At 43.8% G+C, this 25,502-nt stretch overlaps 1 protein-coding gene across 2 annotated transcripts in view; it reads left to right on the forward strand.

Moving 5' to 3' along the window:
- The window catches only part of cpxm2 (carboxypeptidase X (M14 family), member 2), a 212,292-nt gene that overhangs the window by 129,684 nt on the left and 57,106 nt on the right, over positions 1-25,502 (forward strand). For both annotated transcript variants that reach the window (XM_072239466.1, XM_072239467.1), the window contains one exon: positions 5,544-5,632. In XM_072239466.1, the coding sequence (XP_072095567.1) occupies positions 5,544-5,632 (89 nt within the window). The remainder of the gene's footprint in view (positions 1-5,543; positions 5,633-25,502) is intronic.

The following is a 25,502-nucleotide window of genomic DNA, read 5'->3' on the forward strand; positions in this document are numbered from 1 at the left end:
GCCAGTACAGTGCTAGTGACCAAGTTCCACCAAGTCTGTACAGAGATTGTACGTTCTCCCTGTGACTGTATGTTTCCTCCGGGTGCTCCAGTGTCCTTCCACTTTCGAAAGACGTAATGGTTAGCAGGTTAATTGTTGCATGGGTGGACCGGGGTGGTGGCATGAAAGAAACTCTGGATGGTTGTTGCATGGTGCATCATTGTGATCACTTGTGGTCATGGCTGATACAATGAACCAGTGTTGTCTTTGCAATCAAGGACAGATCTGGTGCTTGGGGCAGGGAGCAGTGGGCTGGTGATCAGAAGTCGAATTGAATTCTGGGGATCTGAAATGGGCTGATAAAAGTATCAGTCCTGGGGAGCCCTGGAGCTGATAGCTATGAGTAATGGTTGGGACCCAATTTTTTTTTAACTACCCATTACACCGCTGGCATTTAGAGCAGCAATGAAGGTCTTCCATCTCTGACAGTGTTCATGGATTCCCTCATCATGTTAATGGCTTCCTCTCAGATTTCACGACTGTCAGTGATTCAAGTCTTGGGTAGAGGCACAGGAATACCATCTCACTCAGATTCTGTTTGATCAGACAGGGTTCTTAACCCTGAGCTCAATACCCAAACCTGACGGACTGGTAGACCACTCTTTATCTGTCCTCTACCCGTTGATCTGTTTGGCATGGGTAATCCTACCAAGACCCAAAGCCCTGCTTCCAGTCAACATTGCTCTCTGGGTCATTGAGGCACACACGCCTCCAAACCAGGACAAGGCTGTGGTCCTCTTGGAGGTGGGGCCCAAATAATGGAAGATAATTATGGAACTTTTCCCAGTGTCTGGTCTTGCAAACAATGCCAGGGACTCTCAGGACGAAGTGAACTGATTTCTCTCTAGGAGTGATGCAATGGGTATGATCACAGTACCAGTCTGATATCAACCTGGGTTAGGCATGCCAACCCTGATGACACTGGGATGAGCCTAGTTAAATTATCAGTGTAAAATGGACCTAAAATCATCATGGTCACATTTTTCGCCATTCAATGTGCATTTTTCAGTCGTGTAGTTGAAGTAATAGCTACAATATCAAGTTTCAATGTGCATTACTGGGGCAGATCTTCAGCAGCTCCGAGTTCTTGGCCCTCTACATGAGGCCACATGCCTTCTGGCATGGCCCCAGCTATGATCCCATTCAGGGAGCCTTGTCCTACGTCAATGATATGGGCCAAGACATCACTGAACAGAACAGACCTTGCTCAGTACAATTACTTGGGACTTAAGATAAAATTTTTAGAAAAAATGCTGGGTAAAAATAAACACACATTCACATGACAACATATTCAAACTAACTTAATGGAATCAAAAAAGTAGCTCCAGGTCTTTCTATTGATAACCGATTCTCCCCATTCATTTTAACGGGCCACTGTAATTGCAGCAAGTTAGCACTGTGAAGATTCAAAAAGGGTTTAAAAAATCCGGTCTAGTACAATGTGCTTAACTATTTTAAAAATCCTAATCATGTTAATTAAAAAAAAATTAAAGCATGCACAATTCATTAGAAAATAAAAAGTTTACATTTTATTTGCATAAAATTCTTATTTGTCTTCTTTGAAACACTCTCAGATGTTTAACGTGCACAAAGTCCAGTACCATTTCTGGAGAATTCTTGCGAGGCTTAATGTAGCATCCATCTTTGGAGTGCAGCTGGGCAATTGCCAGTGGATCCCTGCCAATCCCTGCCCTCATTCAGTTGTTGAGTTTCATGACAGTTATGGCTGTTCACTGATGTTTCCCAGCAAGTCCTAACTCTATGTAATATGTTTACATTTTGGCAGTTCTAACACCATTACTCACAGTACACCCTCCTTGAGACTTACTGATTCCTTTTCTATCTCCTCACCCTTTTCTCAGCTCCTCTGACCTGACTTGAAATGTATTTGCATTAACTCGAGGTGGTATAAGCCCAGTCATTAGGCCTTTGCAGCCAGAAATGGGACCTTTTTTGTTTGTGTTTCTGACCAGTATTTCACGGGTAAAACCCTCCCAACCATGGAGCACAACTACATCAAATGCTGTCGTAGGAAAGCAGCATCCATCGTCAGAGATTTTCACTATCCAGGCCATGTTCTTTTCTCACTGTTGCCATCAGGTAGAAGGTACAGGTGCCCCAGGACTCTCACTACCAGGTTCAAGAATGGTTACTAACCCTCAACCGTCAGGCTCTTATCTATTGAGATGTTGCAACCACATCACTTTAAGGACTCTTTATCTTGTTATTTCATGCTCTCGTTATTTATTCCTATTTATTTATAATTGCATTTACACAATTTGTCTTCTACGCTCTACTTCATCTTTCATTGATCCTGTTTATATTTACTGTTCTATATGTAAGGGGGTTTTGTCTTTTATGTTACTGCGTAGACTAATTAAAATGGCTTCTTTGTTATGTAAACATTGAGAAAGTTCTTGTGCTAGCAGTTTGTTTTGGGTTAGACTGTGATAAGAAGATGTTACGAACCAATTGGGATAGTTGTTATGTTTTTGGTGTATCTGAAGATATTGTATGCGCGGGGTTTTGGGGGAGAAGGTGGGAGAGAGAGACAGAGGATGGACCAGGTGCTGTGAGCCCGCTAACTGGGTCGGACCCCAAGCGGGGCGTTCGGTGAGGAAAGGAGCTGGAGACGGACTCGTGTGGAGTGTCTGGTTGACCACCATTGTTGGTCCCAGGCGGCCGGTCGAGGTGGTCCGAGGGGTTGCAGGGTGAAGAAGAAGGGTCCTGAGCTCCAACTGTTTGTGCACGAAGTGATTGAACTTCAATGAGTGTGGCGCCTTTTATTTTACTTTTATATTTTATCCTCTGTTAATTATATAGTTCCAGTAATATCTATAAACTGTAAATCATTTAATCGTATCTGGTGTATTGTCTGTTATTTGGGCGGGGTGGAGTACATCACACAGCATCGACACAAACTAATTACCCAGTTTGGCGGGGCCAAGGGCTGTTTCCCTAGACGACGGCGAGCCGAGTGACCCTGAGGCTGGCCAGGGGGGCTACATGTAGATTCACTGAGTATGCCCTCAGGTAAATGAATTTCAGGATGTCATGTGTGTTCTCTGATAACAGAATTTACCTTGAACTTTTGAACTTTAACTATTGTGTATCCATGAGTTTGTATCTCAATTTAAAGTAGTATTGAGCACATGGATGGGGTTGTAAAAGTGTAAAGCAGACATCCCACCTCTCCCGGAAGTTCCGAGAGTCTCCCGTATATTAATAGTGGCTCCCTGATGCCTGCAAATTATATACAATGTCCCGAAAATCAATTTTTTTGAGAGAGAGAGAGAGAGTGCCGTGTCAGTGTTCCAAAAAAAGAAAATATAAAACGTACGTCACCCCAGGCTATCCTAAAGTGTACCCCTGCCTAATAGGGGTCAAAAATAATGACAGTGTTGCTCGCTGCACTGTTTGCAACAGTGACTTTTTTATTGCCAAAGGTGGGTTAAGACTGTAAAAGACATGTTGAGGTGATTTAATCAGGTGTCATTCGTTCAGTAGCGTAGCTAATGTTATTTAAACTAGCTGGCTAGCTGCTAAGGAGCTACTCTATTGCAGACATCCCACCTCTCCCGGAAGTCTCCCACAAATTGATGGTGCTTCCTCCCTGAAATGAGTTTTTGCAGGGTGGGATGTATGATAAAGTGATACCCAGAGCTGGCGTTGGGTCAAAGAGGAGCAGGGGTAATTGTAGAGAATTTTGAGCTGGATGAAGTCTGGAGCAGATATTTTTAAATATAAAGGACCTAAGCTTTTGTTTTCAATCCAGTTACAGAATTTGAATAAACTGTTACATCATAAACACAAGAGATTCTGCAGATGTTGGAAATGCAGGGTAACCCACACAAAATGCTAGAGGAACTCAGCAAGTCAGGCAGCGTCTATGAATAAACAGTTGCCATTACAGGCCAAGACCCTTCCGCAGAACTGAAAAGGAAGGGGGCAGCTGCCAGAATAAAAATGTGGGAGATGGGGAAGGTCGTCAGGTAGAAGGTGATAGGTATAGCCAAGTGGGTGGGAAAAGAAAAGGGCTGGAGAGGAAGGAATCTGATAGGAGGGGAGAGTGGACCATAGGAAAATGGGAAGGAGGAAGGGACCCAGGGGGAAGTGATAGGCAGGTGACAAGAGGTAAAATACCAGTGGGGAATAGAAGAAGAGAGGAAGGGAATAGAAAAAAATACTCAGAAGGAGTAATCGGTATCCATGCTATCAGATTGGAGGCTACCCAGTGTTGCTTCTCCACCCTGAGTGTGGCCTATTCGTGACACAAGAGGAGGCCATGGACCGACATGTCAGAATGGAAATGGGAATCGGAATTACAAGACTTTACCACCAGAAAGTGCATCACCAATGCTGTTCTTAAAAAAAAACATAGAAACATAGAAAATAGGTGCAGGAGTAGGCCATTCGGCCCTTCGAGCCTGCACCGCCATTCAGTACGATCATGGCTGATCATCCAACTCAGAACCCTGTACCAGCCTTCCCTCCATACCCCCTGATCCCTTTAGCCACAAGGGCCATATCTAACTCCCTCTTAAATATAGCCAATGAACTGGCCTCAACTGTTTCCTGTGGCAGAGAATTCCACAGATTCACCACTCTCTGTGTGAAGAAGTTTTTCCTCATCTCGGTCCTAAAAGGCTTCCTCTTTATCCTCAAACTGTGACCCCTCGTTCTGGACTTCCCTAACATTGGGAACAATCTTCCTGCATCTAGCCTGTCCAATCCCTTTAGGATCTTATACGTTTCAATCAGATCCCCCCTCAATCTTCTAAATTCCAACGAGTACAAGCCCAGTTCATCCAGTCTTTCTTCATATGAAAGTCCTGCCATTCCAGGAATCAATCTGGTGAACCTTCTTTGTACTCCCTCTATGGCAAGGATGTCTTTCCTCAGATTAGGGGACCAAAACTGCACACAATACTCCAGGTGTGGTCTCACCAAGGCCTTGTACAACTGCAGTAGTACCTCCCTGCTCCTGTACTCGAATCCTCTCGCTATAAATGCCACCATACCATTTGCCTTTTTCACCGCCTGCTGTACCTGCATGCCCACTTTCAATGACTGGTGTATAATGACACCCAGGTCTCGTTGCACCTCCCCTTTTCCTAATCGGCCACCATTCAGATAATAATCTGTTTTCCTGTTCTTGCCACCAAAGTGGATAACCTCACATTTATCCACATTAAATTGCATCTGCCATGAGTTTGCCCACTCACCTAACCTAACCAAGTCACCCTGCATCCTCTTAGCATCCTCCTCACAGCTAACACTGCTGCCCAGCTTCGTGTCATCCGCGTTAAACGGTTATAAAGTCTAGCATTTGCGTATATTAGGATCTGACACTGACTTTAAGCAACCATCCGAAGCCCTATGAATGGCTACAATCAATTTCCTGGAAATTGGTCTAATTGCACCCATTTTACGCCTGTAGTTCTTGAGAGTGTGTATAAGGTTAACTAAACAGAACTATGAACTTGTATTTCATTTACTTTCAGATCCTAATAATTACTACCACAGGCGGAATGAAGTCACTACAACAGATGAGCTTGATTTCAAACATCACAATTACAAGGAAATGAGACAGGTAGGGATGTGATTCCTGCAAACCTACCAGAAAGGAAAGTGAATCAGAGGTTCGGTAGGTTGATTTAACTGGGGTAATGTGAGAGTGGTACAGTGGTGTGTGGGTCGTCGTGCTGCTGCTTCACAGCTCCCGAGACCCAGCTTCAGTCCCGACCTCCAGTCCGCGTGGAGTTTGCACATGCTTTCTAGAAACACACTGTCTTCCCCTGGGGGCTTTGATTTTCTTTACATCTGTCCTTGATTCCAGGCAATGCAACTACAACACTGGTTCATTGTATCAGCCCATGACTGCTAGTGACCAAAATGATGCACCATGGGACAACCATCCAGAGTTCCTTTTATGCCACTGTACAATTCTGTGACCTGTGCCTTTGTTTTACTTGTAGCTGATCATCTGTGGTAACTTTTTATTTATAGAAGCAGCATGGTAACAGGTCCTTCTGGCCCAGTGAACCTCCACCACCCAATTGCACCCAGGTCACCAATTAACCCACTAACCTCTACTTCTTTGGAATGCTCAAAATCATGGGCACTAGCCTCACCAGTGTCCAGGACATCTTCAAGGAGTAACGCCCCAAAATGGCAGCATCTATTATTAAGGACCCCTTTTCATTCAGGACAAGCCCTTATCTCATTGTTACCATCAGGCAGGAAGTACAGGAGCCTAAAGTTGCATGCTCAATGATACTGAAATAACTTCTTAGCCTCTGCCATCAGATTTCTGGATGGACATTGAATCCATGAACACTTCCTTGCCACTTTTGTATTTCTCTTTTTTTTGCACTACTTCTTTAATTTAACTTTTTAATACATGTATACCTCTTACTGTAATTTACTGTTTTTTTATTATTATGTATTGCAATGTACTACGGCCACATAACGACAAATTCATGACATGCCAGTGATATTAAACATGATTCTGCTTCTGATGTGGGCAAAAACGGGAGCCCCAGGAGGAAACCCACATGGTCATGGGGAGAATGTACAAACTCCTTACAGACGGAGGCAGAATTGAACCCAGGCTGCTGATGCTGTATTAGCTTTACTGGCTACTATGAATCATCCCTACCACAGATAGTGTGTAGGAAAACCATGGTGCAGTTGATGAGCATCTGAGACTGGATTGCCGGAAAATTGGTGGTAGCTTGGGAGCCGTCATGGCCTTGATAGGATTAATGGCCTTTTACATCATGATTTTTCAAAAATTAGTACTTGTTGAAGGCCAAAATGAGCAATCTTTTTACCTGAAAGAAGTTATCTAAATAATGTAGGAATCTAATGTCTAAGACATGAGATTACTTGTACCAAGTTTGCAACATCTGGTATTTTACATTCTGATTTTGAAATACGTAAGTGCAGAAATGACAGTGGCTATTTCTACACTTATGTATTTCTATCAGAGATGTTTAAAATGGCTTGAGCAACAGGTGAATTACTGAAGAATTGGAGGATAACATATGTTGTTCTGTTGTTTAAGAAAGGCTCTAAGAATAAGCCAGGAAATTATAGGCTGTTGAGCTTGACAGAAGTAATGGGAAAGTTAATGGAAGGTATTCTAAGGGACTGGATATCTAAGTATTTTGATAGACTGAGACTCTTTAGATATAGCCAGCATGGCTTTGTGCATGGTAGATCATGTCTAACCAGTCTTATAGAGTTTTTTTTAAGGACGCTACCAGGAAAGTTGGTGAAGGCAACGCAGTGGATTTTGTCTACATGGCTTCGCAAGACCTTTGATAAGGTCCTGCATGGGAAACTGGTCAAGAAGGTTCAGTCACTTGGCTTTCAAGATGACATCATAAACTAGATTAGACATTGGCTTCTCAGAAGAAGACAGGGCATGGTTTTAGATGGTTGCCTTTCTGACTGGAGGCATGTGATTAGTGGAGTGATGGGTCTGTTGTTTGTTATCTACAGCAATGATCTGGATGATAATGTAGTAAACCAGATCAGCAAATTTGTGGATGAACCCAAGACTGGGGACAAAGTGGACAGTGAAGAAGACTATCAAAGCTGGCAGTGGGATCTGGACCAGCTGGAAAAATGGGCTGATAAATGGCAGATGGAAATTAATGCAAACAAGTGAGTTGTTGCACCTTGGGAAGACAAACCAAGGTAGTACTTAAACAGTGAGCAACAGGGCACTGAGGAGTGCGATGGAATAAAAGGATCTAGAAATATAGAACATAGAACAAGTAGAACATAGAATAGTACAGCACAGTACAGGCCCTTCGGCCCACAATGTTGTGCCGACCCTTAAAACCTGCCTCCCATGTAACCCCTCACCTTAAAGGTCCATTATTCTTTGAAAGTGGCATCACAAGTAGATGGGGTCATAAGTTAGAGCTATTGGCACATTGGTCTTCATAAATTAAAATTTTGAGTACAGGAGATGGGATGTTATGTTGAAGTTGTATAAGGTACTGGTGAGGCCTCATTTGGAGTATTGTGTGCTGTTCTGGTCTCTACCTACTGGAAAGATCTCAATAAGATTGAAGGAATCCAGAGAAAATTCATGAGGTGTTGCCAGAATTTACCAGAGTTATAGAGAGAAGTTGAATTGGTTCAGACTTTATTCCCTAGAACATAGAAGAATGAAGGAAGATCTGATAGCGGTGTACAAAATTAGAAGGGGTATAGATAGGGTAAATGTTAGCAGGCTTTTTCCATTGAGGTTGGGTGAGACTAGAACTAAAGGTCATGGATTAAGGGTGAAAGGTGAAATGTTTAAGGGGAATATGAGGGAGGACTTATTCACTCGGGATGGTGAGAGTGTGGAACAAGCTGCCAACAATTGAAACTGAATGTGGGTTCATTTTCAACATTTAAGAGAAGTTTGGATAGGTACATGGATGGAAGAGTATGGGGTTTATTGTCCAGGTGCAGGTCGATGGGACTAGAAATGTTAATAGTTCAGCATGGACTAGATGGGCCTAAAGGTCTGTTTCTGAGCTGTAGTATTCTATGACTCAATGATTGCAACTTGCTATCCGAAGTACTTTCTATTGGAGAGGCCTGAATTCTGAGGCCAGATTTATTAGTACTGACATATATCATGAAGTTTGTCATTTTGGAGCAGCGGTTCAGCGGTATGGAGTGTTCCAGATTATTCCAGGGTTTTCTGTGCTTACCCATGGAAGAAACAAACCCTGCCCAGTGGAGTCCAGATCTTAAACTCAACACAAAATAAAAAGCTGCTGGAGAAATTGAGGCATCATCTGTAGGGGGAAATGGACAGTTGAAATCTCAGTTCAAGATACTTCTTCTGAGTTGAAGTGTAAAAATTATCACCCCATGCTTCCCTTATCTAGTTCCACTTCACCTTACTTTGTTAACAAATTTCATATCTCCAGTGTTTTTTTGCATTCACCTTTCACCTCCTGCCATTGTTACCCTCTCCATCCTTCCAACATCTGTCTCCATTTTCCAGTCAATTACGCCTCACCCAATTCCACATATTGCTCAGAGCCTTTGTCTCACCTCTCTACTTCACCTCTTTATACTGTCTATCTCCTTTCTACTCTTTCAGCCTAGTTGGCTGAAATGTTCCTTTAGTGCATTTTTGTCCAAGATCTGTTCAACTATGTATGAGTCATTTTATAGTTGGCTGTACTATCCGGCTTTCCTTGCCCATTACAGAAGTATTTCAGTGTCTCAACAGGCCATATTTCTGCTATGCCTAACAAAAGGTCTTGAATAGTTGCTCCCTGATTCCTGAAGTTTGCTGAGCAGAGATTCAGACCAATGATTACAACCTTTCAAATTAGGCCAGGTCTTGTCCCACAGACAGTGCCCTCTCGGTACCCAATATCCAGCAACCTCCAGGCAATCCCGAAACCAGTGCACACAATGCATCATGAGATGTTGCCAGAACTTACCTGAGTTATAGAGAGAAGTTGAATTGGTTCATACAATTGATTATCTGAATCTCAATGTTTCTTTACTCTCCAATTCCTGTTCGTAGCTGGACATTTACCAAGTTTCTTTTTGAGGAAGTTAATGCTTCAGTCTTATCTGTTTTCGATAAAATTCTGTTCTGCATATCCACTGGACTGAGGAAAATATTTCCTTTTAATCTTCAGTCTAGTACTAATGACCATGTTGATAGATAACGGCAGAACAGGAAATTGCGAATAGGTGGCTCAGAATCAAAACTACTTCTGCGCTACTGTGCAGCTGTTGTGGGAGGAGAACTAAAGCCTCCCACTCCCCACTTTCCATTAGCTTTGTAACATATCTGTCTGATGGCAGTGTTCATCCATCACCAGTCAGCAGTGCATGTCAGTCTTAGTAGGTGTTCACGAAACCGACAAGACCCGTTTCCTCTGGCAGCCAGTTGAAGCTTTCGTGTTCCATTGACAGAAAGACAGATGTGTGTATGCAGTCAGCAGCTGGACCTACTGCAGGATTCTACCCACACACTGAATCACCAGGCGCTAATTCTTTGTTTTACTATGCAGCGTAGTAGTTGAAAATGTCAGTGAAAATTAAGTAGAATTTATTAGCTTTACCATTGATAAATGGCATTATGTGCTTTATAAGCCACACAAAGACAATGTAGATAAGCTGAATTTAAATCAAGCAAGTTCCACACATATTAATCATGATCTAATATAGCCATGATCTAATGGTCTAGCTACTCTATACTTGCCCGAGCTTTGGAATATAATTACTGTTTCGATATAGTTAAAAAAAGATTGCTATTTGTAACATTTTATTGTTCTAATAGTAGTTTATTATTTTATAAAAGTAAAAAATGATTTGTTTATGCATTGAATCGTATAAATAGTCCTAATCATGAGGACATACTGAGAATTTTATATTTTTATGGAAATTATGACTTCTATTGGCTTTATGGTTGCAATGTTTTAAACCTTAACCAGCCTTGTTATTTTAAGTACTATGAGTTCACAAACCATAAGAACGTATGTATTATACATATAAACAAAATATAATTTCCTTCGAGATTCCTGAGGCAGATGAAGAACATGTGCTGCGTGATGCTCTGAGTACAGGTATTAGTTTACAGTCCAGTTCAAAATAGATGCATTTATTGTTGTGCATAACACAGGCATCACTTCATAATTTCCCATAATTACTCGTGCTGTGTGCACGTGAAGAAGTCAGAATAGAACAGCACGGTAACGTAGTGGTTAGCACAGTGCTTTACAGTACAGGCGACCCGAGTTCAATTCCCGAAACTGCCTGAAAGGAGTTTGTACATTCTACTCGTGACCGTGTGGGTTTGCTCTGGGTGCTCTGATTTCCTCCCACATTGCAAAGATGTACCAGTTGATATGTAAATTGCCCTGTGATTAGTCTGGGTTTAAATTGGGTGGCATGGCTTGAGGGGCCGGAAGGTATATGTCAACAAAATAAATAAATATAATACTCTAACACGGGTTCCCAACCTGGGGTCCACAGACCCCTCAGCTAATGATAAGGCTCCATGGTATAAAAAAGGTTGGGAGCCCCTGATCTAAGACATGCCTCTGATTTTCCCAGGAGTTCCTCCCTCAGAGTGACAATTTTTGATCTTAGCTATTTAGTTCAAACTTCTTGTTTTATTTGAACATTTCCATCCTACTACTCATTTATGATGCTGGTTTACATCCAATGCTTGCAGTTCAGTGCAGCAGTACCCAAAACGATGGGTGAAAGTTTGATGTTGTGATAGCCACTGAGCTTGGCAGTTAGCGTACAGATGCTTCATCACCAGTCAAGGTGACACCCTCAATGCACAGTTGTTGGTGTTTCTTTCTGGGAATGCTTGTGTTTATAAGACCATAAGATATAGGAGCAGAAGTAGGCCATTCAGCCCATCAAGTCTACTCCACCATTCGAGCATGGGCTGATCCATTTCTATAGGTCTTTGTTCGCTTGCCTCATTCTACATTTTTGCCTTATGGTAAACTGATGACTAAATGCAAATATAATAACTATATTTTGTTCTTTTATATTGTCTGAAGTTAATTGGTCTGCAAGCTGGATCATGACCAAAAGAGCAAGATGCAAACTGTCTCTGTTATTCAAAGTCAGTGTAGATAACAGGCTTTACTTTGACTGTCAATTGTGCAGTCTGTGCTGGCTACACCTGTTACAGCCATACTTATTCGGCTTATGGTGCTGGGCGAGAGAAGGAAGGAATGGAAAGTGTAATATTATCTATCCATAAAAATATGTAAAGACAGTTATTATCTATTAAGGAAAATTGGATTCTAGCTGCCAAAAACTGGGAATTGTTAATGGTGAACACATGTTGCCGTCTCTTGAATGCTTTTGTACACAAACATATTTCAAGCTCAGATTTGATTATATCCACGAACTCCAAGGGTAGAAAATTTTGTATATTTATAAGCTGAGAAAGTCTGCAGATGATGGAAATCCAAAACAACACGCACAGGATGCTGGAGGAACTCAGCAGGTCAGCCAGCATCTATGGAAATGAGTAAACCATCGACGTTTTGGGCTGGGACACTTCTTGAGTCATGAAGAAAGTTCTCGGCCGACTGTTTACTTATTTCTATATGTATGACCTTATGAGTGACTACGTATCTCATTTGATAATGATTGACAGTTTATTCTGACTCTGTGTCCTCCAGTCTAACCTCCCCAGCCAGATGAATCATCCTCCTGGTATATAACCTGGCAAACCATTGAAGGATTTTTATGATTCAAAGATGTTGCTTCTTGTTCTTAAGGTAATCAGGGAATACGAGGATTAACTAGGTTAATCCTGAACTAGAATCAATAGAAGATTGTTTTATTGAATAATGGGGAAGACATGAGGGACCAACTGGCCTCAGGATAAAACTTTAATAGTCTGCTACCAGATAGTGCCAAACCAGCTGATTTTCAATACTAGTGGATGTCAGAACCATAGAAACATAGAAAACCTACAGCACAATACAGGCCCTTCAGCCCACAATGCTGTGCTGAACATGTACCTACTTTAGAAATTGCCTAGGGTTACCCATAGCCCTCTATTTTTCTAAGCTCCATGTACCTGTCCAAAAGTCTCTTAAAAGACCCTATCGTATCCACCTCCACCACTGTTGCTGGCAGTCCATTCCACACACTCACCACTCTCTATGTAAAAAAACTTACCCCTGACATCTCCTCTGTTCCTACTTCCAAGCACCTTAAAACTGTCCCTCAGACCTTCCAAGTCGGAGGAGGCGCGGCAGGTGAAGCTAATTACTCAAATTATCAGCTAATATAAGCAAGGTTTGCTCGACGGGAGTGGCCTTGTCGAGGGAAGTGCCTTGTGAGAAAAGTGCAAGTCTTTGGCTCAAGAGTCTTCAGCGAGGAGGCTGAGAGAGGAGACTACGCCACAGTTGGACAGGGTGAGAAGTGGAGAAGAGATGACCGCTAGGCTGATTCAGTTTGCTGCATGCATGATGTGGGAGGTCAGGGACACTGATAGTGCCTCTGGCTCCTACACCTGTGGAAAATGTATCCAGATTCAGCTTCTGAAGGACCGTGTTGCAGCACTGGAGAGGCAACTGGAAGACCTTAGGTTCATCTGGGAAAATGAGAGTTTTCTGGACAGGACCTACAGTGAGGTTGTTACACCGAGGATGCCAGAAGAGAGAAGGGGGGGGGCGACGATGAGCAAGGAAAGGATGCTTGAAGTACAGGAGACCCTGGGGGATGTGCCTCTCGTAAACAGGTTCACCCTCTTGGAAGCTGTCGGGACAGAAGATGATGCCCGCCTGAGAGGCGGTCAGGTCTGCGAGTCAACAATTGGCGCTGAAGCAAAGCCGAGGAGACAGACGTCAGGCAGAGCCGTGGTAGTAGGGGACTCCATAGTGAGAGGTACAGAAAGGGGTTTCTGTGGCAACAGGCGAGATTTAAGGATGGTGTGTTGCCTCCTTGGTGCCGGGATCCAGGATGTCACGGACCGATTGCAGGGAATCCTCAAGAGTGAAGATGAACATCCGGAAGTGGTGGTGCATGTCGGCACAAATGACGTGGGGAAGAAGAGGAAAGACATTCTGCAGTGTGACTTCAGAGAACTCGGGAGAAGGTTGAAGAGCAGAACTTCCAGGGTGGTTATCTCTGGTTTGCTTCCAGTTCCCTGTGCTGGAGTGGGCAAGAACAGGGAGATAATGGATCTGAATGTGTGGCTGAGGAACTGGGGCAGGAAACAAGGATTTACATTCTTGGACCACTGGGGTATGTTTCAGGGTAAGGATGAATTGTACAAAAGGGACGGGTTGCACCTTAATAAGCGGGGCACCAGCATTCTGGCAGGCAGGTTTGCCTCTGCAACACGGGTGTGTTTAAACTAAGTAGTGGGGGGAGGGGCACGAACTGGAAATATAAGGATGGAGGTAAAGGGAAAGTGAGAATAAGAAAAGTTAAGAAAGACAGCAGAATCAACAGAGCAGAAAGCTCAAGAAGGGATCGTACAGTATGGCCAAATGAAATAGGAATTGATATGGGAGGTGAGGGGATCAATGAATTAAAAGTATTATATATGAATGCACAGAGTATAAGAAATAAAGTAGATGAGCTTGAGGTAAGTATGATGTTGTGGGAATAACAGAGACATGGCTTCAAGTGAACAGGGCCTGGGAAAAGAATGTTCAAGGGTATACGTCCTATCGAAAGGACAGACTGATGGGCAGAGGGGGTGGGATGGCTCTGTTGGAGAATATAGAACATAGAATCAGGAGACGTAGAGTTAGTATGGATAGAACTGAGAAATCCTAAGGGTGGAAAGACCCTAATAAGAGTTATCTACAGGCCCCCAACAGTAGTCTGGATGTAGGGTGTAAGTTGAATCAAGAGTTAAAATTGGCATGTCACAAAGGTAATGCTACAGTTGATATGGGGGACTTAAACATGCAGGTAGACTGGAGGAATCAGGTTGGTACTGGACCCCAAGAAAGGGGGTTTGTGGAGTCCCTCCGAGATGGATTCTTAGAACAGCTTGTACTGGAGCCTACCAGAGAGAACGCAATTCTAGATTTAGTGTTGTGCAATGAACCGGATTTGATCAGGGACCTCGAGCTAAAGGAACCATTAGGAGGTAGTGACCATAATATGGTAGGTTTTAATCTACAATTTGAGAGGGAGAAGGGAAACTCGGAAGTGTCAGTATTACAATTGAACAAAGGGAACTATGGTGCTATGAGGGAGGAGCTGGCCAAAGTTCAATGGAACAATACCCTAGCAGCGATGACAGTGGAACAGCAATGGCAAGTGTTTCTGGGAATAATGCGGAAGGTGCAGGATCAGTTCATTCCAAAGAGGAAGAAAGATCCTAAGTGGAGTAAGGGGAGGCTGTAGCTGACAAGGGAAGTAATGGACAGTATAAAAATAAAAGAGAAGAAGTATAACATAGCAAAGACGAGTGGGAAGCCGGAGGATTGGGAAACTTTTAAAGAGCAACAGAAGGTAACTGAAAAGGCAATATGCAGAGAAAAAATGAGGTACGAAGGTAAACTAGCCAAGAATATAAAGGAGGATAGTAAAAGCTTCTTTAGGTATGTGAAAAGGAAAAAAATAGTTAAATACCAAAATTGGGCCCTTGAAGACAGAAACGGGTGAATTTATTATGGGGAACAAGGGAATGGCAGATGAGTTGAACAGGTACTTTGGATCTGTCTTCACTAGGGAAGACACGAACAATCTCCCAGATATAATAGTGGCCGAAGGACCTAGGGTAATGGATGAACTGAAGGAAATTTATATTAGGCAGGAAATGGTGTTAGATAGACTGTTGGGTCTGAAGGCTGATAAGTCCCCAGGACCTGATGGTCTGCATCCCAGGGTACTTAAGGAGGTGGCTTTAGAAATCATGGATGCATTGGTAATCATTTTCCAATGTTATATAGATTCAGGATCAGTTCCTGTGGATTGGAGGGTGGCTAATGTTGTCCCTCTCTTCAAGAAGGGAGGAAGAGAGAAAACAGGGAATTATAACCGGTTAGCCTGACGTCGGTGGTGGGAAAGATGCTGGAGTCAATTATAAAAGATGAAATTTTTTTTCCTCCAAAAGTACTTTATTCAGAAGTATTACAAAATAAAGTTATATACATATTTAAAAAAAACATTCGTTGATCCTGAGTCCTTATCCAATAAATAAAGTTACTTACAATAAAATTATGTGTTGACTCTCTGTTTATATACAAATGAAGGATGTTTACAATAAATCGTTCATTTACTCTCAACCCTTGGTCAAGAGTTAAGACTTATGTACAATAAAATTATCAGCAATAAAGGCAGGTGTTGGCTCTATAATTCCTTTTCCAAATTAACAATTCCACCCACTCCTGGGGCACCATGTTGATTCATCTGTCCACACCGCTGATGAGGGTTATTCTCCTCCCCACCCGACCCCTCCCACTCCCACGGGTGATGAACCTTAAACTGTGGTCCTTCCCCACCGCGCCTTCGCGGTGGCCACACCAAGCTTGAGTGCATCCCTCAGCACGTACTCCTGCAGACGGGAGTGAGCCAGTCGGCAGCATTCAGTCACGGACATCTCCATGTGCTAGCAGACCACCAAGTTTCGGGCATACCAAAGCGTGTCTTTCACCGCATTGATGATCTGCCAGCAGCACCGGATGTTTGTCTCCGTGTGCGTCCCCGGGAACAGCCCATAGATCACGGAGTCCTCGGTAACGCAGCTGCTGGGCATGAATCTTAGCACTGTCCCTTCCATCCTTCTCCACACCTTCTTCGCGAACCCGCAGTGTGCAAAGAGGTGAGCCACCGACTCCACCCCATTACAGTCCTCCCGTGGGCAGCGGGGTGCGGAGACGACATCCCGGGTGTACAGGAGGGATCTGACTGGGAGGGCCCCTCTCACCGCCAGCCAGGCAAGGTCTTGGTGCCTGTTGGTGAGGTCTGGCGATGAGGCATTTTGCCAGATGAACTGGACAGTCTGCTCAGAGAACCACGCCACTGTGTCCATCACGTCCTTCTCCTGCAGTGCCTGCAGGGCAGTACGTGCCGACCACTGTCTAATTGCCTTGGTCAAATGCGTTGGCCTTGAAGAATTTTTCTACGAAGGACAGGTATGGAGGCAATGACCAGCTGACAGGGTGTTGCGCGGGAAAGGGGCCAGACCCATCCTTCGTAGCCAGGGCGACAGGTAGAACCTGGGCACATGGTGGTACTTTGTGCCCACGTATCTGGGATCCACGCACAGCCTGATGCAGCCACACACGAAGCTAGTCATCAGGGCGAGGGCGACATTGGGGACGTTTTTGCCCCCATTGTCCAGGGACTTGTGCATGACGGTCCATCTCACCCGCTCCATCTTGGATCCCCAGTCAACTCTGAAGGCAGCTCGGGTGATTTCCGAGCTGTAGGAGCGGGGAACGGGCCACATCTGAGCCAAGTACAGCAGCCCTGAGAGCACCTCACACCTGATGACCAGGTTCTTTCCCGTTATCGACAGGGAGCGCCCTCCCCACAGTCCCAGTTTCTGTTTCACCTTGGCAGTCCGCTCCTGCCAGTTCTTGTTGCATGCCTCGGCCCCTCCGAACCAGATCCCCAACACCTTCACGTGATCAGACCTGATGGTGAAGGGGACACTGGATCGGTCGGACCAGTTGCCGAAGAGCATGGCTTTGCTCTTCATGCGGTTGACCCTGGCCCCCGACGCTAGCTCAAACTGTTCGCAGATGCCAATCAACCTGCAAACTGACCTTGGATCAGAGCAGAAGATGGTGATGTCGTCCATGTACAGGGAGGTTTTCACTTGGGTCCCTCCACTGTCTGGCAGCATCACCCCTCCTATGCCCTCATCCCTCCTGATGGCTTCGGCAAAGGGCTCTATGCAGCACACAAACAAGACAGAGGAGAGGGGATAGCCCTGCCTGACTCCAGACCTGATGGGGAAGCTGTCTGTTTCCCACCTGTCGACCTGAACTGCACTACGGATGTCTGTATAGAGCAGTCTGATCCAATTCCGGATTCCCTCCCCAAATCCCATTTTGGAGAGCACGTCCGCCATGTACGTGTGCGATATCCGGTCGAAGGCTTTCTCCTGGTCCAAGCTGACCAGGCAGGCGTCCACCCCCCTGTCCTGCACATAGGCGATGGTGTCCCTCAGCAGCGCGAGCTGTCTGAGATCTTCCTGCCCGGTACAGCACAGGTTTGGTCCGGGTGGATGACCTGTCCCAGAGCAGACTTGACCCTGTTGCCGATAGCCTTGGACAGGATCTTGTAATCCACATTCAGGAGAGAGATGGGTCTCCAATTTCCAATGTCCTCCCTTTCCCCCTTCTGCTTGTAGGTGAGGGTGATGATGCCCTTCCTCATGGACTCTGACATACTGCCGGCCAGAAGCATAGCGTTGTACACTTCCAGCAGGTCTGGGCCCATCCAGTTCCACAAAGCCGAGTACAACTCAGCCAGTAAGCCGTCGCTTCCGGGAGTCTTACTCAACTTAAAGGAACGGATGGAGTCTGTCAACTCGTCCAGGGTCAGTGGCTGATCCAGACTCTCCCGCTTGCCGTTGTCTAAGACCTGCATGATAGACGACAGGAAGTTACGGGAGGCTGTGGATTCTGTGGCCTTTTCATCGTACAGACCTGCATAGAAGGACTTGCAGATCCTCAGTACGTCGGTCTGCGAGAACACGACTGAGCCGTCCTCTTCCTTAAGGTTGTGGATCACAGAGCTCCTCCTGTGCACCTTTTGGAAGAAGAAGCGTGAGCACGTCTCGTCCTGCTCCACGGTTTGGACCCTTCATCGGAAGATGATCTTGGAGGATTTGGTGGCGATGAAATTACGACACATCTGGATAGCAGTAACAGGATCGGTCCGAGTCAGCATGGATATAGAAAGGGGAGATCGTGCTTGACTAATCTTCTGGAATTTTTTGAGGAGGTAACTATGAAAGTAGACAAGGGAGAGCCAGTGGATGTAGTGTACCTGGACTTTCAGAAAGCCTTTGATAAAGTCCCACATTAGTGGGCAAAATTAGGGCATTATGGTATTGGGGGCAGAGTACTGACATAGATTGAAAATTGGCTGGCTGACAGAAAACAAAGAGTAGTGATTAATGGGTCCCTTTCGGAATGGCAGGCGGTGACTAGTAGGGTACCGCAGAGTTCAGTGCTGGGACTGCAGCTGTTTACAATATATATTAATGATTTAGATGAGGGAATTAAAAGAAACATTAGCAAATTTGCCGATGACACAAAGCTGGGTGGTAGTGTGAAATGTGAGGAGGATGTTATGAGAATGCAGGGTGACTTGGACAGGCTGGGTGAGTGGGCAGATGCATGGCAGATACAGTTTAATGTGGATAAATGTGAGGTTATCCACTTTGGTGGTAAGAACAGGAAGGCAGATTGTTATCTAAATGGAGTCAAGTTAAGAAAATGGGAAGGACAACGAGATCTAGGTGCTCTTGTACACCAGTCACTGAAAGCAAGCGTGCAAGTACAGCAGGCAGTGAAGAAAGCTAATGGCATGCTGGCCTTCATAACAAGGGGAATTGAGTATAGGAGCAAAGAAGTCCTTCTGCAGCTGTACAGGGCCCTGATGAGACCACACCTGGAGTACTGTGTGCAGTTTTGGTCTCCAAATTTGAGGAAGGACATTCTTGCTGTTGAGGCAGTGCAACGTAGGTTCACAAGGTTAATTCCCAGGATGATGGGACTGTCATATGTCGAAAGATTGGAGCGACTGGGCTTGTATACTCTGGAATTTAGAAGGCTGAGAGGGGATTTTATTGAAATATATAAGATTATTAAGGGATTGGACACGCTGGAGGCAAGAAGCATGTTTCCGCTGATGGGTGAGCCCAGAACCAAAGGCCACAGTTTAAGAATAAGGGGTAGGCCATTTAGAATGGAGTTGAGGAAAAACTTTTTCACCCAGAGAGTGGTGTATATGTGGAATGCTCTGCACCAGAAGGCTGTGGAGGCTAAGTCTCTGGATGCTTTCAAGAAAGAGATAGATAGAGCTCTTAAAGATAGCGGAATCAAAGGTTATGGGGGTAAGGCAGGAACTGGATACTGATTGTGGATGATCAGCCATGATCACAGAGAATGGCGGTGCTGGCTCGAAGGGCTGAATGGCCTACTCCTGCACCTATTGTCTATTGTCTATGTTGTGTTAGCCATTTCAGCCCTGGGAAAAAGCCTCTGGCTATCAACACGATCAATGCCTGTCATCATCTTATACACCTCTATCAGGTCACCTCTCATCCTCCGTCGCTGCACGAAGAAAAGGCCAAGTTCACTCAATCATTATCTAATAATACCCTCACCCACTTTTAATTAGCCTGTTTTAGGTGTTATAGAGCAGTGTTTCCCAATGTTTTTTAGCCCAACACCCCCCTAAAGCACTTTCATACTCGCCTACGCCCCTCTTAAGCACAATACACTTTCCGGTGCCCCCATAGTGTAAAAATAAGTCTACCAAATGCGAACAATGAGAAAAATGATTCTGCTTTAAATTTTTATTTGTCTTTAAACATAGCTTACACAGTACCTGTATAAGCTGTATAGCAGCTTCGAAATCAATGTGATTCTTGAGCTTGGTGGTTTTTAGCAAGAATTGAAATATCTGGTTCAAATTGTGACAGAAAAAGCCTTTAGTCCCCATTTGTAACACTGTCCAAGGGGCTTCTGTTTTTGCGTGTTTGTGGTTCACAGCACTGAAGCCTCTTTCAACAAGGTAGGAGGATGCAAATGCAATGAAGAGTAGTTTGGCTTTTCTCCAAAGACCAGGAAACTTTGTATGACAGTGTAGCCACATACCAGAAAAGCCAACATTTTTGAAAAGTATTTTTGCTTCTTCATCATTATAAATTTCAATAATTTCTTCATGCAAGCTCTCTTCCTGTTCTTCTGCCTTGCAAAAAATTGGGTTATTTACCCAGTCTGGAGTTTTCAGATTGTTGAAATCCTTGATTTGATTCTGAAAATCCTTCAGTGACTGCAGGTGTAAGCGGTACTCTTGCAAATCACCATCTGTGAAAGAAAATGCCATACTTTCCATGCAGGGAAACTGTGAGAACATTCTTCTCCCAATGTTTTGCTTATACATTTCCAATTTTCTAAGAAAAGTCGATTCTACACTTTTTGCATGAATTATATTGACTTTAGAATGTTCTTTTTGTCAGACAGATCGGCTAGGTAGCCCATATCTCCATGTAGAAGTTCAATCTTGTTTCCCAAGCTCTTGTTGACTTTGAGCAAACCTTCAACTACAGCGTCAAAAAGATCAAAGAAACGTTTTAAGCAACAGCCCTTTGACAGCCAATGCACTTCAGTATGAAGAAACAACCATTCAAACTCTTCTTTGTTATCTTGGCGTAACTGGCAAAATATTCTGCTATTTAATGGATAAGCTTTAATTTTGTTGATAGCAGATATTACACGAATGTGCTTGAAAAAGGTCACTGGCTGAGGTTTTTGTCTGTGCTATGTTGACAATGAATTACACAAAGGATTGCAAACAGACTTGGAATTTCTCTTTTCATAAATTCCACCAAACTAGTATAGCAACCCGTCATATATGGTGCTGCATCTGTTGCACAAGAAATCATGTTCCTAATCAGGATACTTTTATTCTCAATGTACATTTTGAGCTCATTGTAGATTGATTCTCTTTTGATATTTGTTTTTAACATTTTACAAAAGAGAATCTCTTCGTAAACTTTTCCAGTTTTGATAAACCGTATGTATGCCGTTAGCAATGCCTTGTTGTCTTGCACAGTTGACTCATCCAGCTGTATCCCAAATTCTGTTTTTTGTAGCTCTGAGCATAGTTGATGCTCAATGTCCACTAATTTCATCAATATGGTGAGCTACAGAGTTATTACTCAGAGGAACTGATTTTAAAATACTGGTATCCATTTTGAGAACAGTGGTGAGCACTTCTGATACACATAGGCATTATTAATCTTTCCTCAATTGTATGAGAGTTTCCACACTTTGCCATCATTTTGGAAATATTATAAGAAGCAATGAGACTACTATCAAGGTCATTTTCACCTTTCTTGGCAAATGACTTGAGTGTGCAACGTTTATCAAATGCTTCTTTCATCTTCTGGAACTGAGTAACACCATAAGTAGACTTTTCAGGGTGTCTTTTACGGAAGTGCTCCTGCAATCTTGATGGTTTCATGGCTTTATGGGACAGTACAGTATTGCAAATAAAACATGTGGGGCATGGCTGATCTGATGAGAACAGAATAAAACCATACTCCAGATATGTAACACTGTATTGACACACGTTCAGTAGTTTAAATTTCTTAGCAGGATTGGAATTCAAGGCTTCACTGCCTTCAGACTCATAGAGATCATACCATATGTATTTTTCCATTGTTAATAGGGCTAAATTAAAATGAAAAATCGACATAAACAGGGAATGCTTTTTGGATGTTGATGATGGTAGCGAGTTGACACAGTACGTCAGGTTTTGTCCCTCAAGTTAGCATGCTGCTTACCACCCCGACCCCCCGAAGACTTTTATTTCCCCTAATGCTCCTTTACAAAACATAACCTCCCCTGTTGGGAATCACTGTTATAGGGTAATGCATTTTCTGGTGAACCTATTGACATTCAAGAAAAATGGCCTCCATGATTTTCAATGGAGTATTGTAATCGAGTCCTGAGTGAGTTTCGGGGGAGTGTGGAAATTGGGGCTTTGGCGATTTTCAGGAGAATGTGAGAACCAGCGCCCAGGTGATTTTCACTGGAGTGTGGGAACTGGGATCCCAGTGGGTTTAAGACCATAAAATGATAAGACCTAGGAGCAGAATTAGGCTATTTGGCCCATCGAGCCTGCTCTGCTATTCAATCATGGCTGATCCTTTATTCCCCTCTTCAGCCCCACTCCCCGGTCTTCTCCCCATAAGCTTTGATGCCATGTCCAATCAAGAACCTATCAAGCTCTGCCTGAAGTACACCCAATGACCTGGCCTCCACAGCTGCCTGTGGTAATAAATTCCACAAATTCAGCACCCTCTGGCTAATGAAATTTCTCCGCATTTCTGTTCTAAATTCTGTCCTGAGGCTGTGCCCTCTTGTCCTAGACCACCCCCCCCCGCCACCCAGCATGGGTGACATCCTTTCTACATATACTCTGTCTAGGCCTTTCAACATTCAAAAGGTTTCAGTGAGAGCCCCCTCATCCTTCTAAATTCCAGCGAGTACAAACCCACAGCTATCAAATGTTCCTTACATGATAACCCTTTCATTCCCAGAATCATACTTGTGAACCTCCTCTGAACCCCTTCCAATGACAGCACATCTTTCCTCAGATGAGAAGCCCAAAACAGTTCACAATACTCAAGAGGATCCTCGCCAGTGCTTTATGAAGCCTCAGCATCACATCCATGCTCTTGTATTTTAGACCACTTGAAATGAATGTTAACGTTGCATTTGCCTTCCTCACCACCAAATCAACCTGCAGGTTATCCTTATAGAGACTTCTGCACAAGGACTCCCAAATCCATTTGCATCTCAGATTTTTGGATTTTCTCCACATTTAGAAAATAGCCTGCACATTTATTTCTTCTACCAAAATACATGACCATGCATTTTCCAACATTGTATTTCATCTGCCACTCTCTTGCCCATTCGCCTAATCTGTCTAAGTCCTTCTGCAGCCTACCTGTTTCCTCAACACTACCCGCCCCTCCACCAATCTTTGCATCATCTGCAAACTTGGCAACAAAGCCATCTATTCCATCATCGAAATCATTGATATACAGTATAAAAGAAGCAGTCCCAACACCAACCCACGTGAAACACCACTAGTCACCGGCAGCCAGCCAGAAAAGGATTCTTTTATTCCCACTCGCTGCCTGCTACCAATCATCCAATGCTCTAACTATACCAGTAATTTTCCTGTAATGCCATGGGCTGCTAATCTGGTAAGCAACCTGATGTGTGGTACCTTGTCAAAGGCCTTCTGGAAGTCCAAATATACGACAGCCACTGCATCCCCTTTATCTATCCTACATGTAATCTCTTCAAAGAATTCCAACAGGTTCATCAGGCAAGATTTTCCCTTAAGAAACGATGCTGACTTTGTCCTGTGTCTCCAAGTACTCTATGACGTCATCCTTAACAATTGACTCCAACATCTTCCCAACCACTGGGGTCAGGTTAACTGGTCCATAATTTCCTTTCTGCTGCCTTCCTCCTTTCTTAAAGAGTGGAGTGACATTTGCAATTTTTCAGTCCCCTGGCACTTTGCCAGAGTCCAATGATTTTTGAAAGATCATTACTAATGCCTCCCCAGTCTCTACCACTACCTTTTTATGAACCCTAGCGTGTAGTTCATCTGACCTGGGTGACTTATGTACCCTGAAGGCTGTCGGATTTTTGAGCACCTTCTCCTATGTAATAGTAACTACACTCAATTCTTTTCTGTCACACCCTTCAATAGCTGGCACACTGCCAGTGTCTTCCACAGTGAAGACTGATACAAAATACTCATTTTGTTCATCTCCCATCTCCTTATCCCTCTGGCCTCATTTTCTAGCAGTCCTATATCCACTCTCATCTCTCTTTTATTTGTTACATACTTGAAGAAGTATTTACTATCCACTTTGATTATATTTATTAGCTTGCTTTCATATTTCATATTCTCCCTCCTAATGATTCCTTTAGTTGCTATCTGTAGGGGTTTAAAAACTTCTCAATCCTCTTTCTTACCATTAATTTTTGTTTTGTTTAATGCTGTCTCTTTTGCTGTTAAATTAGCTTTGACTTCCCTTGTCAACCACGGTTGTACTAATTTGTCATTTGAATATTTCTCTGTTTTTGGAATATATCTATCTTACACCTTCCTCATTTTTTCCTAGAAACTCACACCATTGACGGTCTGCTGATTTCCCTGCCAGCATCTCCATCCAATTTACCTTGGCCAACTCCTCTCTCAGACAACTGTAATTTGCTTTACTCCACTGAAATACTGCTACAGCAGACTTTACCCCAATCAAATCTCAAGTTGAACTCAACCATATTGCGATCACTGCCTCCTATGGGTTGTTTTACCTTAAGGTTCCTAGTCACCTCCAGTTCACTACATAACACCCATTCCAGTATAGGTGATCCCCTAGAAGGCTCAACGACAAACTGCTCTCTAAAGCCGTCTCGTAGGCATTCAACAAACTCACTCTCTTGAGATCCATTTCCAACCTGATTTCCCCACGCATTAGGGTCGATTTTCCCAATCGACCTGCATGTTGAAATCTCCCATGGCTATTCAGGAGAGTGTGGGAATCAGCGCCCAGGTGATTGTCAGGGCAGTGTGGGAACTGGAATCCCAGTGATTTTCAGAGGAGTGTGAGAATCAGCACCCTGGTGAGTTTTAGGGGAATGTGAGTTTCAGGGGAACGTGGGAACTGCGGTCCCAGAAAGTTTCAGGAGATTGTGGGAACTGGGGTTCCTGTGAGTTTCAGGGGAGTGTGGGATCTGGGGCCCCAGTGAGTTTCAGGGGAGTATGGGATCTGAAGCCCACTGATTTTTAGGGGAATGTGGGAACTGGGACCCCAGTGAGTTTTAGAAGAATGCAGAAATCATCATCTTGTGAACCAGAAGCTGAATCTCTGGGATTTCATTATAGTCGGATGACATATTATCAGTGCAAAATCCTAAAATTTAATGAACAAAGGGCTACTCAATAATTCACTCTTGGAAAGACTTTTGTCACAGGAATTAATCTTGAATATAAGCTATTGAGGAAATGAGAATCAGCACATTGTTTTAAACGAAGCGCCTGAGATTTATTCTCTGCATTGTGAAGTGTGAGAATCGTTGCATTTTACTGAACACATCTCCTGTCCTGCGGTGTATTAGATAAATGGACTTATTCCACTGCATCCTCTAAGCATTTTAGCAACCTGCAAAGGTTCACCGCCAAGCTGCTGAACTTCT

The sequence above is a fragment of the Mobula birostris genome, chromosome 21 (genome assembly GCF_030028105.1).
Source record: "Mobula birostris isolate sMobBir1 chromosome 21, sMobBir1.hap1, whole genome shotgun sequence".
In the NCBI taxonomy this organism is placed as follows: Eukaryota; Metazoa; Chordata; class Chondrichthyes; order Myliobatiformes; family Myliobatidae; genus Mobula; species Mobula birostris.